This window comes from Oncorhynchus tshawytscha, linkage group LG32 (genome assembly GCF_018296145.1).
Source record: "Oncorhynchus tshawytscha isolate Ot180627B linkage group LG32, Otsh_v2.0, whole genome shotgun sequence".
NCBI lineage: Eukaryota > Metazoa > Chordata > Actinopteri > Salmoniformes > Salmonidae > Oncorhynchus > Oncorhynchus tshawytscha.
The window spans coordinates 10,031,019-10,056,097 of NC_056460.1; the positions used below are offsets into that span (position 1 = coordinate 10,031,019).

General features: G+C 42.3%; 3 protein-coding genes across 3 annotated transcripts; all 3 read left to right on the forward strand.

Moving 5' to 3' along the window:
• Positions 1–1,014: 1,014 nt before the first annotated feature.
• On the forward strand, positions 1,015–13,641 carry LOC112245677 (transcription factor Sp6-like). Its single transcript, XM_024413821.2, has 2 exons — positions 1,015–1,243; positions 9,897–13,641. The coding sequence occupies exon 2, from the start codon at positions 10,068–10,070 to the stop codon at positions 10,983–10,985; it is 918 nt and encodes a 305-aa protein (XP_024269589.1). The 5' UTR covers positions 1,015–1,243; positions 9,897–10,067; the 3' UTR covers positions 10,986–13,641.
• A 3,530-nt stretch (positions 13,642–17,171) lies between these two features.
• Positions 17,172–22,162, forward strand: LOC112245682 (pre-mRNA-splicing factor CWC25 homolog). The gene is made up of 9 exons (XM_024413825.2): positions 17,172–17,389; positions 17,842–18,014; positions 18,212–18,448; positions 18,572–18,641; positions 18,750–18,892; positions 21,115–21,196; positions 21,322–21,611; positions 21,742–21,909; positions 22,011–22,162. Exons 1-9 carry the CDS (start codon positions 17,372–17,374, stop codon positions 22,123–22,125), a joined length of 1,296 nt encoding a protein of 431 aa, XP_024269593.2. The 5' UTR covers positions 17,172–17,371; the 3' UTR covers positions 22,126–22,162.
• An 869-nt stretch (positions 22,163–23,031) lies between these two features.
• Positions 23,032–24,996, forward strand: LOC112245683 (proteasome subunit beta type-3). The gene is made up of 6 exons (XM_024413826.2): positions 23,032–23,181; positions 23,751–23,935; positions 24,057–24,164; positions 24,268–24,445; positions 24,548–24,642; positions 24,817–24,996. Exons 1-6 carry the CDS (start codon positions 23,179–23,181, stop codon positions 24,863–24,865), a joined length of 618 nt encoding a protein of 205 aa, XP_024269594.1. The 5' UTR covers positions 23,032–23,178; the 3' UTR covers positions 24,866–24,996.
• The last annotated feature ends 83 nt before the right edge of the window (positions 24,997–25,079 follow it).

Below are 25,079 nucleotides of genomic sequence, written 5' to 3' on the forward strand. Positions count from 1 at the left end.
AAGTAAGTAAACCACTTCCCGCCGGTCTGTCTGTGGCCTCTGTTTGTCCGTTGATTTGAAGTCACTCCACCAACATGTTGTGACAGGAAAGGAATTAACTGAGAAGAGGGGAAAAAATAAAAACCTTTAGAAGAAGAGGCTGATAAAACTGTGAAGAGCAGTGATGTTGGATTGGATTTAATCCGTATTTTCATTGGCATGACAGACAACAGTTAACGAGTGTTTCCTCTCATTTGGCAAAAGTAAGAGGACCAGCTATGTATTTGGGCACCACTGAGCTTTGATAAGGCACCTACACTGCCTGTAACATGCAGTAGATGAAAGGATATGATACTGTTTTGTCAATTGTGGTCTCTTGACAATTGAGAATTGAACTGACACTGAAGGTTAGACATAAACAGGTTACAGTAGATTAAGTATGCATAACAAGATACAATCTATGCTATAGAGACCTGTTGCCTGTTGCCAGTAGTTTACGTAGGATGACATTGGAGCCTACATGGTGACCAGACCAGTGACAATAATGACCTTTGCAATGGTACCAGATGCCACTGTGTGACCCAGAGGGGGTCAATAAATGGGTGACATGTAATTTTTAACAAGCATTCTAATCAACAAGTAGTCTACTGTATTGTAAGTGACCAGCTACTAGTAATGCATCAGTGCATTGCGACATAATTCATTCATTTTTATTTTATTTGACAGGTCAAAGGCTTTGAATAAAAGTTTTCCTGAGAGTAAGTTGCGGTGGGCAAACATTAGAGCCATTTGAAATGCAAGTATTAGGCACTGAGGCAACCCCAAATTATGTAACAAGAGGGTTCAAAGAGTTGTCAACTTTCTCATGGGTCCGAATGTTGTAACGTAAGTGAGCCATGCCCATGTACACTTCCTGACCTCCAGCCGCGCGAGCGCATCTTCAAAGGGGAAAACACACACCGAAAGAGGGCGGAGCCTGCGAAAAGAAAAAGATACATAACCTATTATTCAGCCACCACTGAGTACGCTTACCTGTACGTGGAAGCGTTGTCTCGTCTCACCTGAACCGCCCGAGATGGAGGGAACTGTATGATATACGAGGATATCTATTTATTTATTCGTTTTTTTTTTTTTTACCGAAGGCTTTTAGTTGACTTCTGCCAAGGTGGTTTATTTATTTTCATACCAGTGAATATAATAGGCTACAAAAAAGCTATTCCTACATCGCGTCGGAATAGAACTACGGGCACCATTGTGTAAACAGGTAGCTATATATGTTTCAATATAAACGTTTTTGATTCATAAGCATCGCATTGTTTACCCACGAGGTAACCGTTGCGTTGTATTTTTGTGTATGTAGTGGAACAATATCGAAGTGACGGGTACATCCTCTTGACAGTTGCATGAACAATGAAACAGAGGACTGTACCTGGAATATCTAGAACCACTTGAAATAACGGGATATGGCAAATATTTAAGTATTTGTTTTTAAGAAAAAGTAAGAAAAAATTATTGGAAATATCTGTATAAGTATTTATTATTTTCAATGTGTATTTTAATTTACATTTGGAAAGACATATTTCAATTCATAATTTGTAATGAGTCATGGAGTAATGAATATATATATTATATATATATATATATATATATATATAATATATATATTATATATATATATATATATATATATATATATATAGTTGTGCCCAAATAATATATATATTATTGTAAGCCTAATTCAAATTCATTCCCTACTCATGGAAAGGATTGGGTTTGAGTGACAGGTTGTGCATTTGATACCATATTTGAAAATAGTATAATTTGTACAATTTGCATCAAAATAAAGTAGAATAAAATAGAAATTTGAATAGATCTCCTTTCCAGTTTGAGTTAATATTTAGGTGAATGTTTCCTGGTCACAGATGAAACATAAAGCAGGAGGTAAAGATGCCCTAAAAGGTTGTTGAATGTCTCATATTTTGATGTGTTTTCACGACCCCAAAGACCTCGATTTAGAAATTGGTTATCCCACACAGGGGTATTCATTATGATTGAGGGAAACAATTAGCACCAGTAATCTGTATGCTTTCCAATGTTGAAAAACACTGAGGATCACCATCAAAACCAACAATCAAAATAAACAAATAATAAAAAACATTTTAGGTACTTTTTTTAATAGTAATTTATTTTTTACAATGAATGGAATTCCAGTCGTTAGAATATGTTATAGTGAATTGTTTTTACACATTTTTATAGGAGAGTAGCTTATCTTGCACTCTCTCATACAACATATTCCAATGCTGTAGCAGACTACAAAACTACAGTATGAATGTTATGGTGACTGAAATGCATAAAGAAGTGACTTTTAGTTGACAAAAAGAAGACAACCTTACGTCATGCCTCATATAGACCTGTGAAGGCCTATGAGTGCAAGCTGATTCTCTTCAACCCAGATTGAGCCAAGACATTCAGGACCTTGATAATGTATGTGTAAAATCAACGGGGGCAGGGAACAACCCATTCAGCGAAAGGGAATGATATGATCCTAGATGATTTTAAGTACAAAAACAAGAAACAAGAAATCCCGAATGTCAGAACGAATCCAGTTGACAACCCAATTAACACTGTATCAGAAATCCAAATGCAATATATGCGTATATACACCCAAAAATATATATACAGCAGTATATCGAGAATCCAGTATATAAATAAACAGTGTAACAAAAATGCAATGTACAGTAGTAGATACGGAGCCTTCAGAAAGTGTTCACACCCCTTGACTTTTTCCACATTATTGTTATGTTACAGCCTGCATTTAACATTTATTCCATTTAGATTTTGTGTCACTGGCCTACACACAATACCCCATAATGTCAAAGTGGAATTATGTTTTTAGAAATGTAATTTTTTTAAATAAAAAATGACAAGCTGAAATGTCGGCAAGCCTAAATAAGTTCAGGGGTAAAAATGTGCTTCACAAGTCACATAATAACTTGCAGGGATCACTCGGTGTGCAATAATAGTGTTTAACATGATTTTTGAATGACTACCTCATCTCTGTACCCCACATACAATTATCTTTAAGGTCCCTCAGTCGAGCAGTGAATTTCGAACACAGATTCAAGCACAAAGACCAGGGAGGTTTTCCAATGCCTCGCAAAGAAGGGCACCTCTTGGTAGAAGGGTAAACATTTAAAAAAGCAGACATTGAATATCTCTTTGAGCAATGTTGAAGTTATTGATTACACTTTGTATGGTGTGTCAATACACCCAGTCATTACAAAGATACATGCGTCCTCCCTAACTCAGTTGCTGGAGAGGAAGGAAAACACTCAGGGATTTCACCATGAGGCCAATGGTGACTTTAAAACAGTTACAGAGTTTAATGGCTGTGATAGGAGAAAACATTTGGATGGATCAACAACATTGTAGCTACTCCACATTACTAACCTAAATGACAGAATAAAACTATTTCAAAACATACTAAAGTAAAACTGCAAGAAAGGTGGCCAAAAACGTTATGTCCTGAATATAAAGCCATAAGACTTCTGAACAGGCAATCAAATGGACACCCGAACTATTTGCATTGTGTCCCCCCCTCCAACCCCTCTTTTACGCTGCTGCTAAACTCTCTGTTTATCTTATATGCATAGTAACTTTAACTATACATTCATGTACATACTACCTCAATTAGCCTGACTAACCGGTGCCCCCGCACATTGGCTACCCGGACTATCTGCACTTGAAAATTGCACTGTTGGTTAGGGCCTGTAAGTAAGCACTTCATTGTAAGCTCTACACCTGTTGTATTCAGCGTTCGTGACAAATAAACTTGGATTTGATTTGATTATGTTTGTGGCAAATCCAATACAATACATCACTAAGTACCACTCTTCATATTTTCAAGCAAGGTGGTGGCTGCATCATGTTATGGGTATGCTTGTCATGGGCAAGGACTAGGAGTTTTTTAGGTTAAAAATTAACAGAATATAGCTAAGCACAGACAAAATCCTTGAGGAAAACCTGGTTTAGTGTGCTTTCCAACAGACACTCGGAGACAAATGAACCTTTCAGCAAGACAGTAACCTTATAACATACAAATATACTTACCAATATGACATTGAATGTTCCTGAGTAGCCAAGCTACAGTTTTGACCTAAATTGACTTGAAAATCTATGGCAAGACTTGAAAATGTCTAGCAATGATCAACAACCAACTTGACAGAGCTTGAAGAATTTTAAAAATAACAATGTGCCAATATCGTACAATCCAGGTGTTTAAAACTCTTAGAGACTTACACAGAAATATTCACAGCTGTAATCGCTGCCAAAGGTGATTCTAACATGTATTGACTCAGGGATGTGAATTCTTATGTAAATTAGATATTTCTGTATTTCATTTTCAATACATTTTCTATAGATTTCTAAAAACTTTTTATCACTTTGTCATTTTAGAGTATTGTGTGCAGATGGGTGAGAAAATTAAATATTTCATACATTTTGAATTCAGGCTGTAACACAACAAAATGTGAAATAAGTCAAGGGGTGTGAATACTTTCTGAAGGCACTTTATATTACAATGAGCTATATGAAGAATACAGTATATGAATACACAGAGTAAACAAAAGTATAAAATAAACGGTCCAATGTTTAATGTCTCTATATACATGGGACAGCAGCATTGGCTGTGTGTGTGTGTGAGTTTGTGTGTGTGCGTGCATGTGTATGTGTTTGGGTGTGTGTTTGTGTTTGTGAGTATGGGCGTATGCATGTGTGAGTCTATTTGTGAGTACAGGAGTCTGCGTGTTTATGAGGTGTGTGTGTGTGTGTCTATCTTTGTCTTTTACTACAAAAGATGGCTCGATGGCTGTTGAACAGTCTGATGGCCTGGAGATAGAAGCTGTTTTTCAGTCCTTCTGTCCCAGCTTTGATGCACCTGTACTGTCTCTGTCTGCTAGATGTTAGCAGAGTGAACAGACTGTGACTCGGGCGCCCCGGTGATATGTTGTGCGGACCGCACCACCCTAGAGAGCGATTCCGTTGAGGGCGGTGCAGTTTCCGTACTAAGCGGTGATGCAGCCTGACAGAATGCTCTCGATGGTGCATCTGTAAAAGTTTGTGAGGGTCTTAGGGGCCATGCGGATTTATTTCAGCCGTCTGAGTTTGTATAGATGCTGTTTCGCCTACACCACGGTGCCGGTGTGGTGGGATCATTTCATGTCCTCTGTGATGTGCACACCAAGGAACTTGAAGCTTTTGACACTCTTCACTGTGGCCCCGATCAACTCCTTTGTTGTTTTTTTTACATTGAAGGAGAGGCTATTTTCCTGGCACCACTCCGCCAGGCTCTAACCTCCTCACAGTACACTGTCAAGGCAGGTTTCCATTGGACCAGGTTTGTTCGACAAAAACAATGTTGAGTAAATCATTGCGACGTGTGTAATAGAAGCGGCAGTAATAAGCACATTTTTCTAACGATCAACAACGTTTTTATCCATTCGATGGGTGGATATGTATTTTGTCTAACTTTCTTTATTGTGACATATGATGATGATGGAAACTTGTGTTTTTCAAATGAATGATGATTGACAAATAATTGTTTATTATCATCACTTAACTATAAAGCTCTTCAACCACTTCCTGTTATTCGAAGTAGAGGTGCCGAGGGTGCTGCAGCCCCCCTTTGATAAATAGAAATTGAAAAACAAATAAAACATTTTAGAAATCACAAAATGATATTACTCCTGTGTGAACTAGGGCTTTATTACTCCTGTGTGAGCGAACCCCCAAAAATACTCCTCAGTACACGTTCCATAGCTACTGGTGGGTTCGAGTAGATTACTGATCAATCCGTGTATGATAGGCCTACACTATAATCGCTATACTAGCCCTACTTGTGTAAGCTCAACCTTGGAGATCAATTTAGGGCTTATTGTTAAACAGCTAAATACTTACCTCAAACATAGGTGTTTAAGAAGGATACCCTCATTTGTTATTAAGTGTATGGGACTTTGGGGGCCAACCCAACCAGAGCACTTGAACTTCTAAATGACATTTAAACGTCAAAGTTGACAGGCAATATGCCTCAGAGGACCCTAAGCCTCACGGTGAGTTTTCCCATTCAATGACCATTGAAATGTAAAAATGTATTCCAAGTTTATATTGTAGCCTAATACAATGAGACAGGAGGTGTCATATCACTCGTGTACTCTATGTCCAACTGTCAACACATGGATTGTGCTCCTCTGTGTAGACCTGTCTCGATATGAGTCATGATGATTTATTGACACGCTAGTTGAGACACTTCCTCTACTCCGTCTTCACATTTCGATTGAGTATTTGAATTGGAATTTCATGTCTGTGCAAAAGACTATTTACAAATCTGCTCACATTTGGACACATAATGTGTAACATTGACAACATTTGATGTAAAACCACATGAACAACAACAACAAACAAACAAATCAAGGTTGTTTCATTTGTCTGTGATACTAGTAGACAAACAGCTGTCAGACAGTCACTATCCTCTCAGGGACACCAACGTAGAAGGGAATATATTTCCGGATGTGTATGAGATGGCTTGTTGCCACTTTCACCATCAATCCTCATCTGTATTTTAATGACATTTTCCCGTCTTAGTCTTCTAGAATGTCTTGGAACCTGTAACGTTATATCACATATCAGACTAAACCACAAGATTTTCTCAACTCAAAAAACCATTCAAACAAAAACACAGATATTTAGAAGTAGGAGTACAGATACTTCATACAGTAATGACAATTCCAAATGTCTGTGTTTGATAGAAACACATTTTGGATGGTAAAAAGAAAAGTATGGAGTATGCTCCGGTCCAGCATCAGTTTTTATTCATGGTTGTGACAGTAAACATTGGGAAACTTATTCTGCTATTATATCGTATTTGTACTTTTCCCTTTACTGGCTGAATCGGAACGATAACCAACATGGAATAACCCCAAAGTCAGTTCGTCATCTACCGTGATGCGTTCCTCCCCCGGAGCATCTTCTCCTCTCTAGCAGACTAGTAAAACTGGTGTGGGGGGGGGCTGTGCTGGGTCTTGGCAGGGCAGAGCCTCCTCTGTCTCTGGCAGAATAGTAAACTGGGGACTGTGTTAGGTCTTGGTCGGGCAGGTTTTACGATGCAGCCCTGTCGTCCTGCACCTTCCTCCTCCCCGGCTCCCCTCCCCCAGGGGCCCCATGCCAGCTGTTACCCTCAGGATACTCTCTAGTGTTCCAGCCAGCCACTTTTGTGAATGGAGGAGGATCGGCCACTCTCTTATTTGTTTACAGGGCTATTATATCAGAGAGCGAACGAGAGGAGGGGGAAGAGAGAGAGAAATAGGGGGATGCTTCACGCCATGGTGCATCTGACTCACATTCCCCCAAAATTACAGAGCAGCGGCGGAGCTCTGGCTCCGGGGCAACGTAAAATAAATCAGCTTGACCTTTAACACCAGACCTCTAATTCTGGAATTCCAAACGAATTGCTTTACGATTTCATTCCAACTCAAGAGCATCTCCTCTCTAGTGTCTGAAGAGGGCCATGGGAAGACCAGTCCAAAGCATAGCTCGTAATCCTGTTGGTCTTCAAAGGCATTGTTTGTTGTCTCAGCAAATTGAAAATCAATTGAAGGGATCAGCGCTTGCGTTGTGCCCGTGCTCATTGGTAGGGAGTACCTGCACCCCAAATGTTCTATTGCTTGAGTACCAGTACCTGCACTACTGTTCAAAAGTTTGGGGTCACTTAGAAATGTCCTTGTTTTTTAAAGAAAAGCACATTTTCTTGTCCATTAAAATAACATCAAATTGATCAGAAATACAGTGTAGGCATTGTTAATGTTGTAAATTACTATTGTAGCTGGAAACAGAAGATTTTTTATGGAATATCTACATAGGCGTATAGAGGCCCATTATCAGCAACTATCACTCCTGTGTTCCAATGGCAGATTGTGTTAGCTAATCCAAGTTCATCATTTTAAAAGGCTAATTTATCATTGCAAAACCCTTTTGCAATTATGTTAGCACAGCTGAAAACGGTTGTTCTGATTAAAGAAGCAATAAAACTGGCCTTTAGACTAGTTGAGTATCTGGAGCATCAGCATTTGTAGGTTCGATTACAGGCTCAAAATGGCCAGAAACAAAGAACTTTCTTCTGAAACTCGTCAGTCTATTCTTGTTCTGAGAAATTAAGGCTATTCCATGAGAGAAATTGTCAAGGAACTGAAGATCTCATACAATGCTGTGTACTACTCCCTTCACAGAACAGCGCAAACTGTCTCTAACCAGAATAGAAAGAGGAGTGGGAGGCCCCGGTGTACAATTGAGCAAGAGGACAAGTACATTAGAGTGTCTAGTTTGAGAAAGAGACGCCTCACAAGTCCTCAACTGGCAGCTTCATTAAATAGTACCCGTAAAACACCAGTCTCAACGTCAACAGTGAAGAGGCGGCTCCGGGATGCTGACCTTCAATTTGATGTTATTTTAATTGACAAAAAAATGTGCTTTTCTTTCAAAAACAAGGACATTTCTAAGTGACCCCAAACTTTTGAATGGTAGTGTACCTTGTATTGATACCTTTTCCATTCCATTTCAAGCACTGGAAGGGATGAGAGTGAATCTAAATCTCACAAGTTGTAGGCTATCTTTGCAAAGTTTCTGTATGTTGTGGAAATAGCTTGCTCAATCTGGCTTTAATGGTTTTGTGGACAAGGGACAGGAGACAGGTCTACCATTGAACCTTGACCCTTCTATTGAAGCTTGATTGTCTGGGTGAATAATGCTGTATGGTCTCTCTCTCTCCCAGATATGGTATCACGACCTATGATCTTCAGACTAACAAGATAGTAACCTCTTCAGACCCAGACTTCTTTCTTGTTTCCTGCAGTCAAAATAATGGCATATATTTGCCAACTTATCATTTTGGGACAGAACATTTTTGGAATCATTTTTTGTGTTTTGAAGCAAGTAAAGCGTCTCCTGTCGATTGAGTTACAGCTTTTTGACCAAAAAATGTCTCTCGACTCCTCCAATTTTAACAGGTGCATTCCGTCACCTCTTAAAATTCCAAGGTAACCTAATTTGCGGGGTGTATATTTTAGCATTGTTCTGGTCCACTGGAGTTTACGCACCGCAGAGCAGTGGGGACAAGATGCTGACTGTCTTAGAGCATGCTGCCCTAATTATATGGATAAAGTCATCGTTCTTGTGTTATTGTTGGACTTGTGTTCGCAGGCTCCTGAAAGCCGTCAGCCAGCAACTGTTGATGCATGCTGCCGCCAGTGTGTAGGAGGCAGGCGGTTTTTTATTTATCGCAACGTCTCTTTTTTTTGTTAGTCACCTCGAAGGGATGTTGTTGTAAATCATGTGTGATTCATTAAAAAAAACAGGTTGTTCCGTCTGCTAGGCTTCATCTCCGAAAATCTCAGAGACATACAAATACTGTAGATCTTGGCCCGCAGCCATTACCTCCCTGGATCTTCTTCCTTTTCACCCCCCATCTCTGCACGGGGCTGTTCCTGTCAACACTCCTCTCTCTCTTTCTCGCTCTCCTCCTTCCTCCGCCACCTTTCGCATTTATCTCCACTCTGCCTCTGCCTCTTCATAGGGCCGCTGAAGTTGTTTTCTTTAGCTTTCTCTTTGACTGTCCTCCGCCATGGGAAGTACCTGGCATCGGATGCATTTGGCAGGTTTCTGTCCGGACACGTTTCCCCTCGTCTCCTTCCCCGCATTCTGTCAGCTCTCTCCTCGGCCACGCAGCGTGAGAACTGGGGTGGGGTGTCCATGGAGACGGGGGCGTGTCTGTTGGGCTACATTGTAGCCATTTGGCTAGAAGCAGTAGTCATCTTACAAGAATTTACTACACCATTTTACAATTTGACAATCCGTTTTTTTGCCAACAGGTCAGTAATCGTGAATAGGATCCTCAAGCTCTCCATCCAGCCATGTGGTAGTCTACACATCTTCACCCAGTTATCAATTAGCACACCACACCCCAGACCCACCCGGCCACCGCTCACTCCTCACCAGACTCAGCCTTCAACACCAGTATCCCACAGACAGCAGCTGGTCTCATGGCCCACCCCTATGAACCCTGGTTACGGACAGCACCCTCTGGTGGCAGCTCAGAAGAGATGAACGTTCCCTCATGGTGGGACCTCCACACCGGGCCAGGGAGCTGGATGGACCTGCAGGCGGGCCAGGGTGTGGGCTTACAGGCAGTTGGTCAGAGCTCCATGGGACTGCAGTCCTCCCTGGGGCCTTACGGCTCCGAGCCCCAGCTGTGTACTCCTGCTCAGCTAGCCCAGCTGGCCCCAGCCTCACACTCAGCTCACTCTCACCTCTTCCCCCAGGATGGCTTCAAGATGGAGCCACTGGGAGGACCAGAGCTCCTGCAGCCGGAGTCGTACTCCCTGGAGGAGCCACAGGAGGGTGCCGCCTCGGTCCGGCCCAAGCCCCAGCGCCGCTCTGCCTCTAGGGGCTCGGGCCAGTCTGTGTGCCGGTGCCCCAACTGTGTCCACGCCGAGCAGATGGGCCAGAGCACTGACGACGACCGGAGGAAACACATGCACAACTGCCACATCCCGGGCTGCGGCAAGGCCTACGCCAAGACCTCCCACCTGAAGGCCCACCTGCGCTGGCACAGCGGGGACCGGCCCTTCGTCTGCAACTGGCTCTTCTGCGGCAAGCGCTTCACGCGCTCCGACGAACTTCAGCGACACCTGCAGACGCACACCGGCACCAAGAAGTTCAGCTGCACCATGTGCCCCCGCGTGTTCATGCGCAACGACCACCTGGCCAAGCACATGCGCACACACGAGTCTCCCTCCGGGCCAGGGGAGGAGAGGATGTATGGAGAGGGGGGCAGGATGGGGAAGAGCTTTGACACACCTTCTCCTCAGCCCTCCCACGCCACTGCCTCTGACACAGAGGCACCCCTTAAGCAGCCGAAATGTGAGAAAGACCCCTCTGGGACAGGACAGTCCAGCTAACTGTATCCCGTCCACATTTGGAATGCTATACAGATAATGTACAGTCGGTGGGCTACTATCAGCCCCTTTCTATCAGACAGAGAATCAATCCATAGTTTATAACACATGTAGTCCAGTGGAGGTGGAATCATAGGGAGTCTTATATTATAAATTGATAGTTTATTTCTACCAGATGCATTGAACAACATAAGGCAACAAAGGCTCCTCTGATTTTCGGAATGCATCATATCACATATAACAGCACCATACAGCATAGACGGGCATAAAACCAAAGAGTCCCAAAGCAATTACCCGTATGTTACATCACCAACAGAGGACAAGCTGTCAAGTGCTTTGCTGGAAGGATATCCATCTAAGGAATGTCCTCTTCCATTTACATGGCAACCAAGTGGCAACCGAGCCAGATCCAAAGCTTGCTAGCTGCTAGGACTTCCATTGCTGCTACCGCTATTATGCCATCCATCCACAGAGACTTGGGGAACGAGTTAAACTGAAGATGGTGCTTGATGCGTTTACAGTAAAACTACTAGCTACTACTATTTCCATTGGAAGCCATCAAACTCTCCAGTCTCCACTGCACACATATAACAGAATTTAAGGCACTGGAAGTGGAGGGTTAGGATATGTCGGTATGTTGTGTTGGCTGCCTTTCCCCACCCTTTAACCCACCCCCTTGCCTTGCTGTGTATAATATACTGTATGTGAGTGTATGAACATGTCCCCGGGAACATTTCCACACTGTATTTTTTGGTTTTGACCACGCGCAATGTTGGCGTCAACCTTTTGCCAAAGAGCACCACAGTAAAGCACCACTGTAATTCAGTTTGGTGCGGTATGTGGGCGGTGCAATTAAAAAATGGCTGCTTTTGCTCAATAGACGTGCAGAGATGTCCCACCGCAGCACATTGTGGCATGGAATTCACACTCCGTGTTTCATGTCAACAACATATATGTTCTGTTTAATGTACAGTAAGAAGACGTGATTTGTGTTATCAATGCATTTCACTTGGATGCCCCGCCCCCCGCATGTGTCATCGTGTTCAAATGTCGCTCAACTGTGACTGAAAAGCACCGTTGTTTGTCTTTTGACACTCCTTTATCTCAGCGCTGCAGGTGTGAATGTGACATGATGGCAGCGTATCTCATTCACGGGAAATGTGTAATTCTCTGGTCTTGTCCCCGATAGTGTACGATCCACACAATACCACGTTCACACTTCACGGAACCCACTGTGGTAACACAGGCTGGATACATCACTACTCACGAAAGGTACGCCAGACTGAAATGTGAGCTGGACTGAAATCCCTCATTGAGAGGAACTTAGGTAAACCATATTTTGTCACACCAACAACATCCAGGATAAGCAACAATTCCTCCTCCAAGGTTGTTCAAGCATAAAGCGAAAAAACAGATGGAGTGGAATTGTTTGGAGACCATTTTGATATTAATAGTCATAAATAATCATTTATATCTTGATAGAACATGCACTTTGATCAAGTTTTCGGAATCCAGTCTAGACCTTTCTAAATAGGCTTAGGCCTGTGTGCCGTGGTTTAGGCTTCTTAGCTTATTGTGCTCACTGTAAAACAAATTGGCCTTGTTAGGAAAGCATTGTTGTATTTTGAGTAGTGACTTAGTCAAAATGTGCTTAAAAGGGTCTAAGCTGAGATTTAGCTATGTAGAGATCTCTCACTGAGGTGTTTATTGTAGCCCCCTTTAGACATATCCCTAAATAAAATAAAACATAATGGTTTTTGATGGTTTACTTGCATTTTGTTAATCAAATGTGATGAAAGGACATCACCTTGAGACTCGATCTATTGCAAATCACTTGGGGCCCGATTCAGACTTAGGAAATGTACGCCTTTCCTAAACACACCTTTCATACGCTCTTCACAGTAGTTGGTATTCAGTCTTAACTTATGCAGGTGCTGTTCCCTTGCGCGTGCTGAATACATTTAATTAAACTGCTGAAAACCCTGCCACTTGCTGGCCAATAGATTTTGTTATGGAGTTTTCTTTCAATAGGGTTTCCAGTACATTTATCTAAAGCACCACTTTAAATGTGGTGTACCTTTAAATTCTAATTTTCTCGACAGACTCATTAGAATAAATGGATAGAACAGTTCAGAATATTAGGGATCAACGAAAGAAAGCCATGTATTCATCTCCTTTTCAGGACCAATTGGTGGAGATTGTATGTTATTTAGGGTTAGGAAAGTATTTATGAATAATCAGTGGTGGAAATAATATCCAGTTGTCATACTTGAGTAAAAGTAAAGATACCTTAATAGAAAATGACTCAGGTAAAAGTCACCCAGTAAAATACTACTTGAGTAAAATTCTAAAAGTATTGGGTTTGAAATATACTTAAGAATTAAAAGTCAATTTAATTAGTAAAATATACTTAAGTATCTAAAGTTAAAGTGTAAATAATTTCAAATTCCTTATATTAAGCAACCCAGATGGTACAATTTTCATGTTTTTTTATTTAAAGACATCTAGGGACACACTCCAACACTCAGACATCACACATATGAAGACTTTGAGTCCGCCAGGTCAGAGGCAGTAGAGATGAGCAGGGATGTTCTCTTGATAGGTGCGTGAATTGGACCATTTTCCTTTTCTTTCATTCAAAATGTAATGAGTACTTTTGGTTGTCAGGGAAAGTGTATGGAAGTAAAAGTAAAAGTTGTCAAAAATATAAATAGTAGATTAAAGAAGTCAAGTATTTTTACTTAAGTACTTTACACCACTGTGGATCATTAAAAAAACAGGTTTGGAGAGCCTCCACTCAATAAATATATTGATGAATCAAAAATACAGTGGTTTGATTTATCCTGAAAGTTGCCAAATTCCATTGTTCAATTCTGAAATATTTGAAAGTGAGAAAAGTGTACAATAGGGCTATAACAGTAGTCCTATAAATCTATCCTAATAATCCTCACTCATCATGGAACTTTGATGATAACGGTCCATTTGTCGTAAACTGTGCACCAGGCTCCAGATTTAAACTGCTACATATGGTCTGCGTTCCATAATGATTCAAATAGGCTTACATGTCCCGAATTATTGCCCAATTTGTAATACGGTAGCCTAATATGATCCACTAATGCTAGCTATCCTCAGGAACAACCACAAAGCAGAGTGGCTAATATTAAAACAGATTGGAAAAAAATACAGTAAAAAGTCTGGGTTTATAATTCAAACATTCTAAAAGTCATAAATCAACTCGGTAGGTTTGGCGCTATGAAGTCATTTGCGGATGGCCACAGAAGCCTGTAGCTTGGGTCTCCAAACTTCACCCTTGCAAGTTACAGTATAAGGCCAGCATTTCATAAACTTCACCGTGGAAAAGATGATAGGCTAGGTTGATACGCTTCAGTTTGCTGCCATACGACTGGTTTCACATTTGTCTCCAGCTATCACAAGGTAAAATAGATCAAAAAACAATTGTCACTTATATTTACAATCCCCTTATCCAAACGGCTTACTCATTTACCTAGCTTTAATCAAAAGCTCTTATCAATTTGTAAATTACAGTGCATGGAGAATTGTGTTACTTCTATCAGAAAAAATAAAGTAGATGTTGTTTCGCTTGGAACCAACAGGTAGCTCGACCTTATTCATCATGTCATCGGGTAAAGGGGGTGGAATTATGAGGGAATTAAGTCAAGACAAGGTTAGAATATGGTGTTTCTGAGGGCCTCCCAAGTGGTGCAGCATCTAAGGCACTGCATCACAATGCTAAAGGTGTCACTACAGACCCGGGTTCGATCCTGGGCTGTATCACAACCGCCCGTGATCGGAAGTCCCATAGGGCGGCGCACAACTGGCCCAGCGTCACCTGGATTAGGGGAGGGTTTGGCTGGGGGGAGGCTCATTGCGCTCATTGGGCTGGGTGCCTGCAGGCTGAGCTCGGTTGTCAGTTGAACGGTGTTTTCTCTGACACATTGGTGCGGCTGGCTTCCGGGTTAAGCAGGTGGGTGTTAAGAAGTGCGGTTTGGCGGGTCATGTTTCGGAGGACGCATGACTCGACCTTTGCCTCCTGAGCTCGTTGGTGAGTTTCAGCGATGAGACAAGATTGAAATGGGGGAGAAAAGAAATACAAATAATAATACAAAAATAAAAATAATATGGGGTATGGGGTCTCCACTACACCTTCATTTCTTTATGTCTACCGAAACAAATAGCAAGTGAATAGCATGCTATTCTCATGCCTAAGTTCAAGGTCAGAATACGTGTAGAGAGAAAAGTGCATAAAAGGGAATTAAATTCCCTTCTACACGTTTAAATCGGGTCGGAATTTCCCCCTTGTAGCTTTGCGTTTCCAACAGGCCTACCTAGGAACACTTGATACATGTACTAAATAGGCCTACTGGCTATCTCTATTATCATCAGAAATGCTATTATTGAGTTGTATGTGTTAGATAGGAGCAGATTGAAGATGATTAAAATATTATTTAAGTGATCTTATTTTATTGATTACAGTAGTATGTTGTCGCAGTAGATATGAATTTAAACAATACTTTGTAATAATTTAAGTACTGCTGTACTATTGCCTGGTTTTAAGACTTGCTTGTAATTTTAATAGAGAAATGTTCTTTATGGAAATAAAAAGAGACATATTATTAAGTAGTATGTTGTTTATTTATTCAGTACTTCATCATAATGTATTATAAGATGCACTGCTAGAACCAGCTTGCGTGTGTGTGTGCGTGTGTGTGTGTGTGTGTGTGTGTGTGTGTGTGTGTGTGTGTGTGTGTGTGTGTGTGTGTGTGTGTGTGTGTGTGTGTGTGTGTGTGTGTGTGTGTGTGTGTGTGTGTGTGTGTGTGTGCATGTGTGTGTGTGAGAGAGAGTTAAACAGATCAGAGAGCATTTTCATGGCTACTTTTTGGAAAACAGTTCCACAATGCTGCACTGTTGAACGCATTCTGGGAGTAAGAGGAGACATGGAGATGTCTTAAAGAGAAAAGGGGAGTCAGGAGAAGCAATGGATGCAGAGTTTTCTATGTTTGAGATGACAAGGGAGTTGGAGAGCTGTAGAGAAGATAAAGTCTGTTATATGATGTTTAAGCATGCACTGCACTGTGTGTTGGAAACAATGTTAGGGTGGTATAATAAGGTGTGGAAGACTGGGGTGATACCTGCTGGGTGGAAACGTGCGGTGATATTGCTGTTTGTAAAACCAGGTAAAGATCCCACTAGGGCGGGCAGTTATAGGCCTATCGCACTGACAACCAACATGTGTAAATTGATGGAAAAGATGGTAGTGAGTAGAATACTGTATTTCTTGGGATTTATGGGTTTGATGAGCTTAGCACAGAGTAGGTTCAGGACAGTGGGGGCTGGTGGGAGGAGATATAGGAGGACAGGTTCATTGTAATGAATGGAATTGGATAAATGGAACGGAGTCAAACATGGTTACCATATGTTTGATACCGTTCCATTAATTCCATATCAGCCATGAGCCTGTCCTCCTATAGCTCCTCCCACCAGCCTCTTCTCGTTCAGTAGAGGGACATCTGCCATGGATGCCCTGGTGACCAATTTGGTGACTAAGAGTGCTGTGAGGAGAGAGGGGGTAGATATTCAGGTCCCACTGGGCCGCTGGGAAGTCAAGTCCTTGATCCGGGCAAAATGGCTCCATTTTGGCAAAGGGAATGGGATGCTAGTAGTAAGGGGAGGCCATTTTATTGCGTGTATCGGTCAGTAAAGGAATAGGTGGGGAGTATGGGATGTAGGACAGAGTAAGTTGTGTGGAGTAGACTATGATTTGGGCACACAGGTTTGAATGCCATGTTGTGGATAATAGGGAGACATGAAACAGGTCTGTGTGATGAGTGTTTTAGTAGAGGAAACGGTGGAGCCTGTGTTGATATTTTGAGAATTGTATGATGTAGATAGGGAGAGATTGTGTTAAAGGGTCAGAGAGGTTGGACAGGGTTGGGGTTGGTGGTGTAGTGGGGAAGGAAAGGGGAGGGAAGTGATGTCTAGGGGTCTATTTCACTTTCTTAGAGGAACAGGACTAACGAAGGGAATTTAATATACTGTAGTTAGGCCGTGATTGGCCTTACACTTCAGTACAGTAGGTGGCGGTGTATGCTCCTTGAAAGTTGGATGCGATCCGCCAACCTAATCCCGAAGAAGAAGATGAAGCCGAAGAAGAAGAAGAAGAATAACGCACTCTTGAACAACCGGAAAAAATGATCAGAAAGGCCGGAAGTACTATGAAAAACACATCACGCTAGCCTAGCATGCAATTGTCGATGTTATTTAGATAATAACAGACATTTGTTTTGTCAAGTACAATAACCACATAGGTAGAGGACACGTTTATTCACATCTTATTTCTCAATCGGACCGAGTGGACGATCTAAGTCAAGATGGGAGGAGGTGACCTCGTAAGTATGAGCAAATTATTAGCGTACAAAGCTAACGTTAGCGCTTAACTAGCTAACTAACTTAGCTAGCTACGCATGTTTGTTTTGTTTATGTCTAGCAAGCTAACTAACTAATCACAAAAACACTTGATTCACCTACTGCCAACTTCTGAACTAGTGTTTAGTGAAGCGAAACGCCATCACTGCCACGACAACGATGGCTATAGTTGGCGTAACTAGTTAACTAAGTTGACCCCCTAACTAAATAAAGTTTTGACGGTGTGCTTATTTTATATTTTTCCAGTTATGTTGTTACACAACTACTTAGCTAATTAACGTTACTCAGACGTAGTAATTCCTTACCTTCCCAGAAGAACAATTGGAATTCAGAAATGGTTGTATTGATCAATTGTAGCGATCTTTCCCAGTTCTGTTTAATTATATCGAATATCACTTTCCCTCATCTCTGTCAGAACTTGAAGAAGAGCTGGCATCCCCAGACTATGAAAAACATAGAGCGGGTGTGGAAGGCTGAACAGAAGCACGAGGCTGAGGCGAAGAAGATCGAGGAGCTTCAGAAGGAGCTGAGAGAGGAACGAGCTCGAGAAGATATCACCAGATTCGCTCAGCAGACTGGGGCTCTAAAGTAATGCTCACCGACCCTTGTGATGAGGAGGAAGTAATAGGTCTCACCTTGATAGAGAAACCACTGTTCTGTCTAGGTTTAAAAATCAAAACGAGAGCAATTTAAGTGTGCCCTCTCACCACAGATAAATGGACAGAGATTACTCCCCTTGGATGCAGTCACTAACACTCAACTGCATTTTTGTTGTTGTTTTACAGGAAAAAAGATGACCGGTTGGACTGGATGTACCAGGGGCCAGGTGGTCAGGTGTCCCGTGATGAGTACCTGCTGGGCCGCCCCATCGACAAGCAGATTACCCAGCAGTTTGAGGAGCCAGAGAATGGTCCATCCGAACAAACCGGCCTCCTGCCTGGCTCAATCTTCAACCCCTCCACCCCTGCATCCAACCTCGACATGGCCGCCAAGATCAGAGAGGACCCGCTGTTTGATATCAAGTCAGTCACTCTGGTCTCTTTCTTTACCATTTAGTGTGTCCATCTAGCAACTGTTATACCATACACTGATGTTCTGCTGTTAGCCAAGAGCTGATTATAATGACACGTGTCTTATTTTTCAAGGAAACGAGAGGAGGAGAAGAGGAGGGAGGTCTTGACAAACCCAGTGAAAATGAAGAAGATCAAAGAAATGGTCAATTGGATGGCTCCACTAAAACTGCAATGAAATCAGTTTCAGCCTGCCGTAGTAATAGCTGGGTTCTAAAGTAGCAACCGTTTTTCACTTTTTATTTCCTTTCAGCTGCGTCAGAATCTTGAAAAGAAGGACAAGAAAAAGAAGAGGAAGAAGGACAAGAAGGAGAAAAGGGAAGAGAAGGAGAGGAGAAAGGAGAAGAAGCATAAGAGAAGGAGCTCAAGCTCTGAGGATGAAGACAAAAAACACAGGTGCACCTAACTTCAATAGAGGTTTCTCGGGAGCGGTGAACAGATGCCAATATGATCAGATGTTCAGTTGAACTGTTTTGATCTTATAAGCATTTTGTGATAGTTTACAAATCTAGCTCGCAGCTTCTATTGTTGACGGCAATGGGGTAGATTGTGTGTTTAATCCTATCAGTCCTTAGACCACAGCAAAATTCGGCTTTTAATTAGGATTTATCTGATTTACATTTAAATCAAATCAAATTTTATTTGTCACATACACATGGTTAGCAGATGTTAATGCGAGTGTAGCGAAATGCTTGTGCTTCTAGTTCCGACAATGCACTAATAATCCAACAAGTAATCTAACTAACAATTCCAACAAAAAAAAAACTACTGTCTTATACACAGTGTAAGGGGATAAAGAATATGTACATAAAGATATATGAATGAGTGATGGTACAGAGCAGCTTAGGCAAGATACAGTAGATGGTATCGAGTACAGTATATACATATGAGATGAGTATGTAAACAAAGTGGCATAGTTAAAGTGGCTAGTGATACATGTATTACATAAGGATGCAGTAGATGATATAGAGTACAGTGTATACATATGAGATGAATAATGTAGGGTATGTAAACATTATATTAGGTAGCATTGTTTAAAGTGGCTAGTGATATATTTCACATCATTTCCCATCAATTCCCATCATTAAAGTGGCTGGAGTTGAGTCAGTGTGTTGGCAGCAGCCACTCAATGTTAGTGGTGGCTGTTTAACAGTCGGATGGCCTTGAGATAGAAGCTGTTTTTCAGTCTCTCGGTCCCAGCATTGATGCACCTGTACTGACAACGCCTTCTGGATGATAGCGGGGTGAACAGGCAGTGGCTCGGGTGGTTGTTGTCCTTGATGATCTTTATGGCCTTCCTGTAACATCGGGTGGTGTAGGTGTCCTGGAGGGCAGGTAGTTTGCCCCCGGTGATGCGTTGTGCAGACCTCACTACCCTCTGGAGAGCCTTACGGTTGTGGGCAGAGCAGTTGCCGTACCAGGCGGTGATACAGCCCGCCAGGATGCTCTCGATTGTGCATCTGTAGAAGTTTGTGAGTGCTTTTGGTGACAAGCCGAATTTCTTCAGCCTCCTGAGGTTGAAGAGGCGCTGCTGCGCCTTCTTCACGATGCTGTCTGTGTGAGCGGACCAATTCAGTTTGTCTGTGATGTGTATGCCGAGGAACTTAAAACTTACTACCCTCTCCACTACTGTTCCATCGATGTGGATAGGGGGGTGTTCCCTCTGCTGTTTCCTGAAGTCCACAATCATCTCCTTAGTTTTGTTGACGTTGAGTGTGAGGTTATTTTCCTGACACCACACTCCGAGGGCCCTCACCTCCTCCCTGTAGGCCGTCTCGTCGTTGTTGGTAATCAAGCCTACCACTGTTGTGTCGTCCACGCAGTTGTGGGTGAACAGGGAGTACAGGAGAGGGCTCAGAACGCACCCTTGTGGGGCCCCAGTGTTGAGGATCAGCGGGGTGGAGATGTTGTTGCCTACCCTCACCACCTGGGGGCGGCCCGTCAGGAAGTCCAGTACCCAGTTGCACAGGGCGGGGTCGAGACCCAGGGTCTATCTGCATGTCTAGCCCTTATATTTAGCCTCTCAGTGAAGTGTTTTACTATTTTCTTTTCAGGACAACCAGGGCTACATGTAGAACACAAAACAATTTGTCATAAGTAGTTGCGTTAATTGACAAATGTCCATAAAGAAATAAGGTTTGCCGAAGCAAAAACCTGATAAAAATGAATTTATATTAATGCTGCAAGTACAGAAATTGTTTGCTCACTGGGAAATGGATAGTCAGTGACAACTATGTGAATTTATCACAGTATTATAGACACTGTCCTGGGATTTCCTATGATCTTCTATGTAGAAGAACCTCTTACCTTCTAATGACTCCTTTTGTAGCTTGTGAGCGTCAGAACAAAACTTGTTACATGTGCGTGTTCATGAGCCTTTCGTAGATGGGTAGCTGAAACCATTCGGACTCTACAGACATTCGCCCTTGTCTCACAAACACCTCTCTAGCTCAGCCGCCGTTAATAATCACACAGACTAATGGTTAGCACCTACGGATGCAGAAGAAATAGATTCATCCAATGGTACAACCCATAAGTATGTAGCACAAACACACAATGTTTAAAAGGGTTAGAAGTACAAACTCATTGGGTTAACTGAGTGATGTATCTTTACTTAGGCATCATTCTAAAGAGGAATCCAAAGAAACAACCCACTCACATTCCCACCACCGCAATGTCCCAGCTGGCTATGGACTACAGGTCAGTACGGCTCAATCTTTATATATTGACAGTGACACCATGAACGTTGTTATCTTAGTCCAATCAATTCAAAGTTATTTGAATCCTCCTGAGAGAGATGTGAACCGCCTAATTTCTCTTCTCAGTTTCCAGCTGGGAGGCATCATCAGTCCTCGAAGCCCCCCAACCACTCGAGGCACCCTTCTCAGGAGAGGAGCTGCTCTCGATCGCCTCAAAGGACAGACGGGAACGGCCATCATTCCTCTCACAGGACAGACAACCATTCCTCTAACAGGACAGACAACCACTCCTCTCACAAATCAGAGAACCACTCATCCCATAGGACAGACCAGTTCAAAGTTCCACAGTTCCAGCGTCCCAAAGCCCCCAGCCCACAGAAAGATCGCTACCAAAGGCGTCAGAGCAGTACCACCAAGTAAGAGTCCACAGCACCTGTTTTATACAATTATCACACCTGGGTTCAATCAGTGAACTAATGGTAATCGAACAACCCCATCCTAAAGTGTTTTCTTATCCCCATATTTATCTGTGTGATATTCTCTTAGATGTCTCTCTGCTGAAGAGCTGGAGAAGAAGAGGAGAGAGATGATGGACTTTGCCAAACAGAGAGACGAAGAGCGTGAAATCAACATTAGAAGTTACAAACGGCAGGATGAGAAGGAGCGGGAGAAAGAGAAAGGCGGCAAGCATGACCCCAACGCTGGCTTTATCCAGTAAGTATCTCACTGACTGACGTGCACACATTAGTGCACGTATGGCATGCTTACAATGGCTGTTGTCTGGTCCTTTAAAACTCTTGCTTCCTTCCCTGCAGTAACATGAAGCTGGAGAGTGCGTCCACCTCATCCTTGGAGGACCGAGTCAAGAGAAACATCCACTCCATACAGAGGACCCCCGCATCCCTGGAGAAGAATTTCATGAGGAGGTGAGAACTAGAAGAAGCAGGAATGGGTTGATGGAGGAGAGAGCAAAAAATATGCACCAGCTACCACACTGAAATATCTGCACCGGTTTGCCAGGACGGCCAACTCATTTATATTTTAATAAACAAAACAGACACTGCAGAGGCACCATGCATTTGCACTCAGGCCCTGCGAAACTGCCCCTTAGTCATTGCCCTGACTAAAGAAATGCAAAGGATCCTCTGTAATGGCAAAACTCACCAGTGCCATTCACCAGCATAGAACTCCAGCACTCACCTTTTATAGAATGAGCAACCTTGGATTTGTTTTAAGTGGAAATTGTATATTGTGTTCTCTATAATGGTTAGAATTATTCAAACTTTTATCACACACACACACACACAACCCTTTTGTAAATGATGTTCCTTGGATATCTTTAGTGTATTGCTGTAAAAGGAGAAGAATTGTGGATCTTAATAAAAAATAGTTCCTAAAGTTCTTTGAGTTGGGGACTAACAAACTAAATACCGTCTTTGAGTTGACATGTTGTATGTGATGCTGATTACTGCTTTGATACACCTTCAGAGAACTACATAATTGAAAATGTCCTATGAAGACGAAATACAGATATTCTCAGGCACACTGTCACCAGCATCATCATAAAGTAGACATACATTTTTGAATGACTATCGTGGAATCCTTTTGGTTTTATAGGATGATAATAATGCTGGATTTAAGTGTTGCCCATCTCCAGTGGTTTGGTGTTTCAGTCACAGGCTCATAGCTTACTGTACTGTAACTTGCCTTTATTTCCATTATTGTTTCGCTTTCGCACGCTTCAAACAAACTATGAACATTTGCACACTCCCCCAACACAACCGTCAACGGTGGCCAACCATAACTTTTTTACAGACCCAATCATCGTGTAGTACCGAATGACGTATCAAACAGCAAGGTTGACTGATTTCCGGCTGTTCCAAATCGTGTAGTCACTGTGGGATTGTTATCCGGAGTCATTAAAAATAGTGAACATTTACAAGATATTTCAAGGGCTAAGGAAGACACCTCAACGTATTCATAATGGTAAGATTGTCAATAAATAATGTATGCATGTAGCTAGTACTTGTGGTCCGTAGATTGGTTTGTAAAACTAGCTCAGCTAACGTTAGCAACCGGCTGCCTAATCAGTTTGGTAGCTAGCATTTAGCTTGCTAACGTTAGCTAGCCATGCCAAAAGTCACCAGAAATGGTAACTAACTTGTTCAAGGAAAATATAACTAGCCTTTGGCATTTTCCAAACGTAACTACCACATTAACTCGCAACCTAGTTTGCTATAAACTGGATTATTGTCGCTAACGCTAGTCTGTGAATGAGCTGACAAGCTAATGTTAGTACTAGCTATCTGAAGAGGGATAAAACAACCTCATGCAACTTGGGAGTCTGATGGAAGTTTATAATCTTGACGTTCCTAGCTAATAGATATGTCAATGTTTCTACTGATTCACCAATGTTTCAAGTGATGGTCACCCGTCAAATTTATTAACTCAATAGTTAGTGATGGAAACCATGTTGTTTGGGTTTTGAAATTGTCCCCGTCACGATTGCTACTTAACTTCTATCCCTTGTCTCCTTCCTTGTCTTCCATCCCCAGTCTATTATGTCCTATAATGGTGGCGCCGTCATGGCGATGAAGGGTAAGCAATGTGTAGCCATTGCAGCAGATCGGAGATTCGGTGTACAGGCTCAGATGGTGACCACCGACTTCCAGAAGATCTTTCCCATGGGAGACAGACTCTACATTGGCCTGGCTGGTCTGGCTACTGACGTGCAGACAGTGTAAGTGTGCCTTGGTCCATCAGTGCACCTCGTATCTCCCAAGTTCCAGAGTATTTGGATGGTCAGTGCAACAGATTGACCTTGCAGGTGATATTAAATATCCACACTCTTTCTCGAACAGTTCCCAGAGGCTCAAGTTCAGATTGAACCTCTATGAGCTGAAGGAGGGGCGTCAGATCAAACCTAAGACATTCATGAGCATGGTCTCCAACCTGCTCTATGAGAGGAGGTGAGTTCACTGATGTGAAGAAGCACAGTATTTCATATACAAGTCTACACTTCCGCCTTGGTGGCAAGTCTGTGACTGATCAAGCGTGAATCCGCTGTCTCAGATTTGGGCCATACTACATTGAGCCTGTGATCGCTGGTCTGGACCCCAAGACCTTTGAGCCATTCATCTGCTCCCTGGACCTGATTGGCTGCCCCATGGTGACAGAGGACTTTGTTGTGAGCGGCACTTGCTCAGAGCAGATGTACGGCATGTGTGAATCTCTCTGGGAGCCAGACATGGTAGGTTATTGTGTCCCGTATTGTAAGATAATACATTGAGTGTGATAAAGACAGTCAGAGACATAGTCAACTATTTACAATGGTTATTTTTGACACCTGCAGGAACCAGAGGACCTGTTTGAGACCATCTCCCAAGCCATGCTGAATGCAGTGGACAGGGATGCCGTTTCAGGCATGGGTGTCGTCGTGCAAGTCATGTAAGCACAGTTATACTTTTCCTTTCCCACTGCCTACATTTTGGATTAAATAGTTGCTAAATGTGTAATTAATCTGAGGATTCATACAAATGACATGACATTTAGATGGTGATCTTTAGTAACGCTCTGGTCAATGTTGTAGTGACAGTACCTTGATTTTACTTATTTTGACAGTGAGAAGGACAAGATCACCACACGTACCCTGAAGGCCCGAATGGATTAAAGCTCCTCTCCCTCTGCAGCTTCAACCCCTCATCTCTACCAATTCCCACTATTTTGTATGAAAATGATAAACACTGCGTGTACTGTTTTTCTTAAGATACTGTTCAATAAAATGAATGACTATTAGTGTTACAATGACTCTGGTTTGCCATTTCAGAGCAAGTAATGAAAGATGAGGGCTTAACATTATCAGATTATGATAACTGTGGATTAAT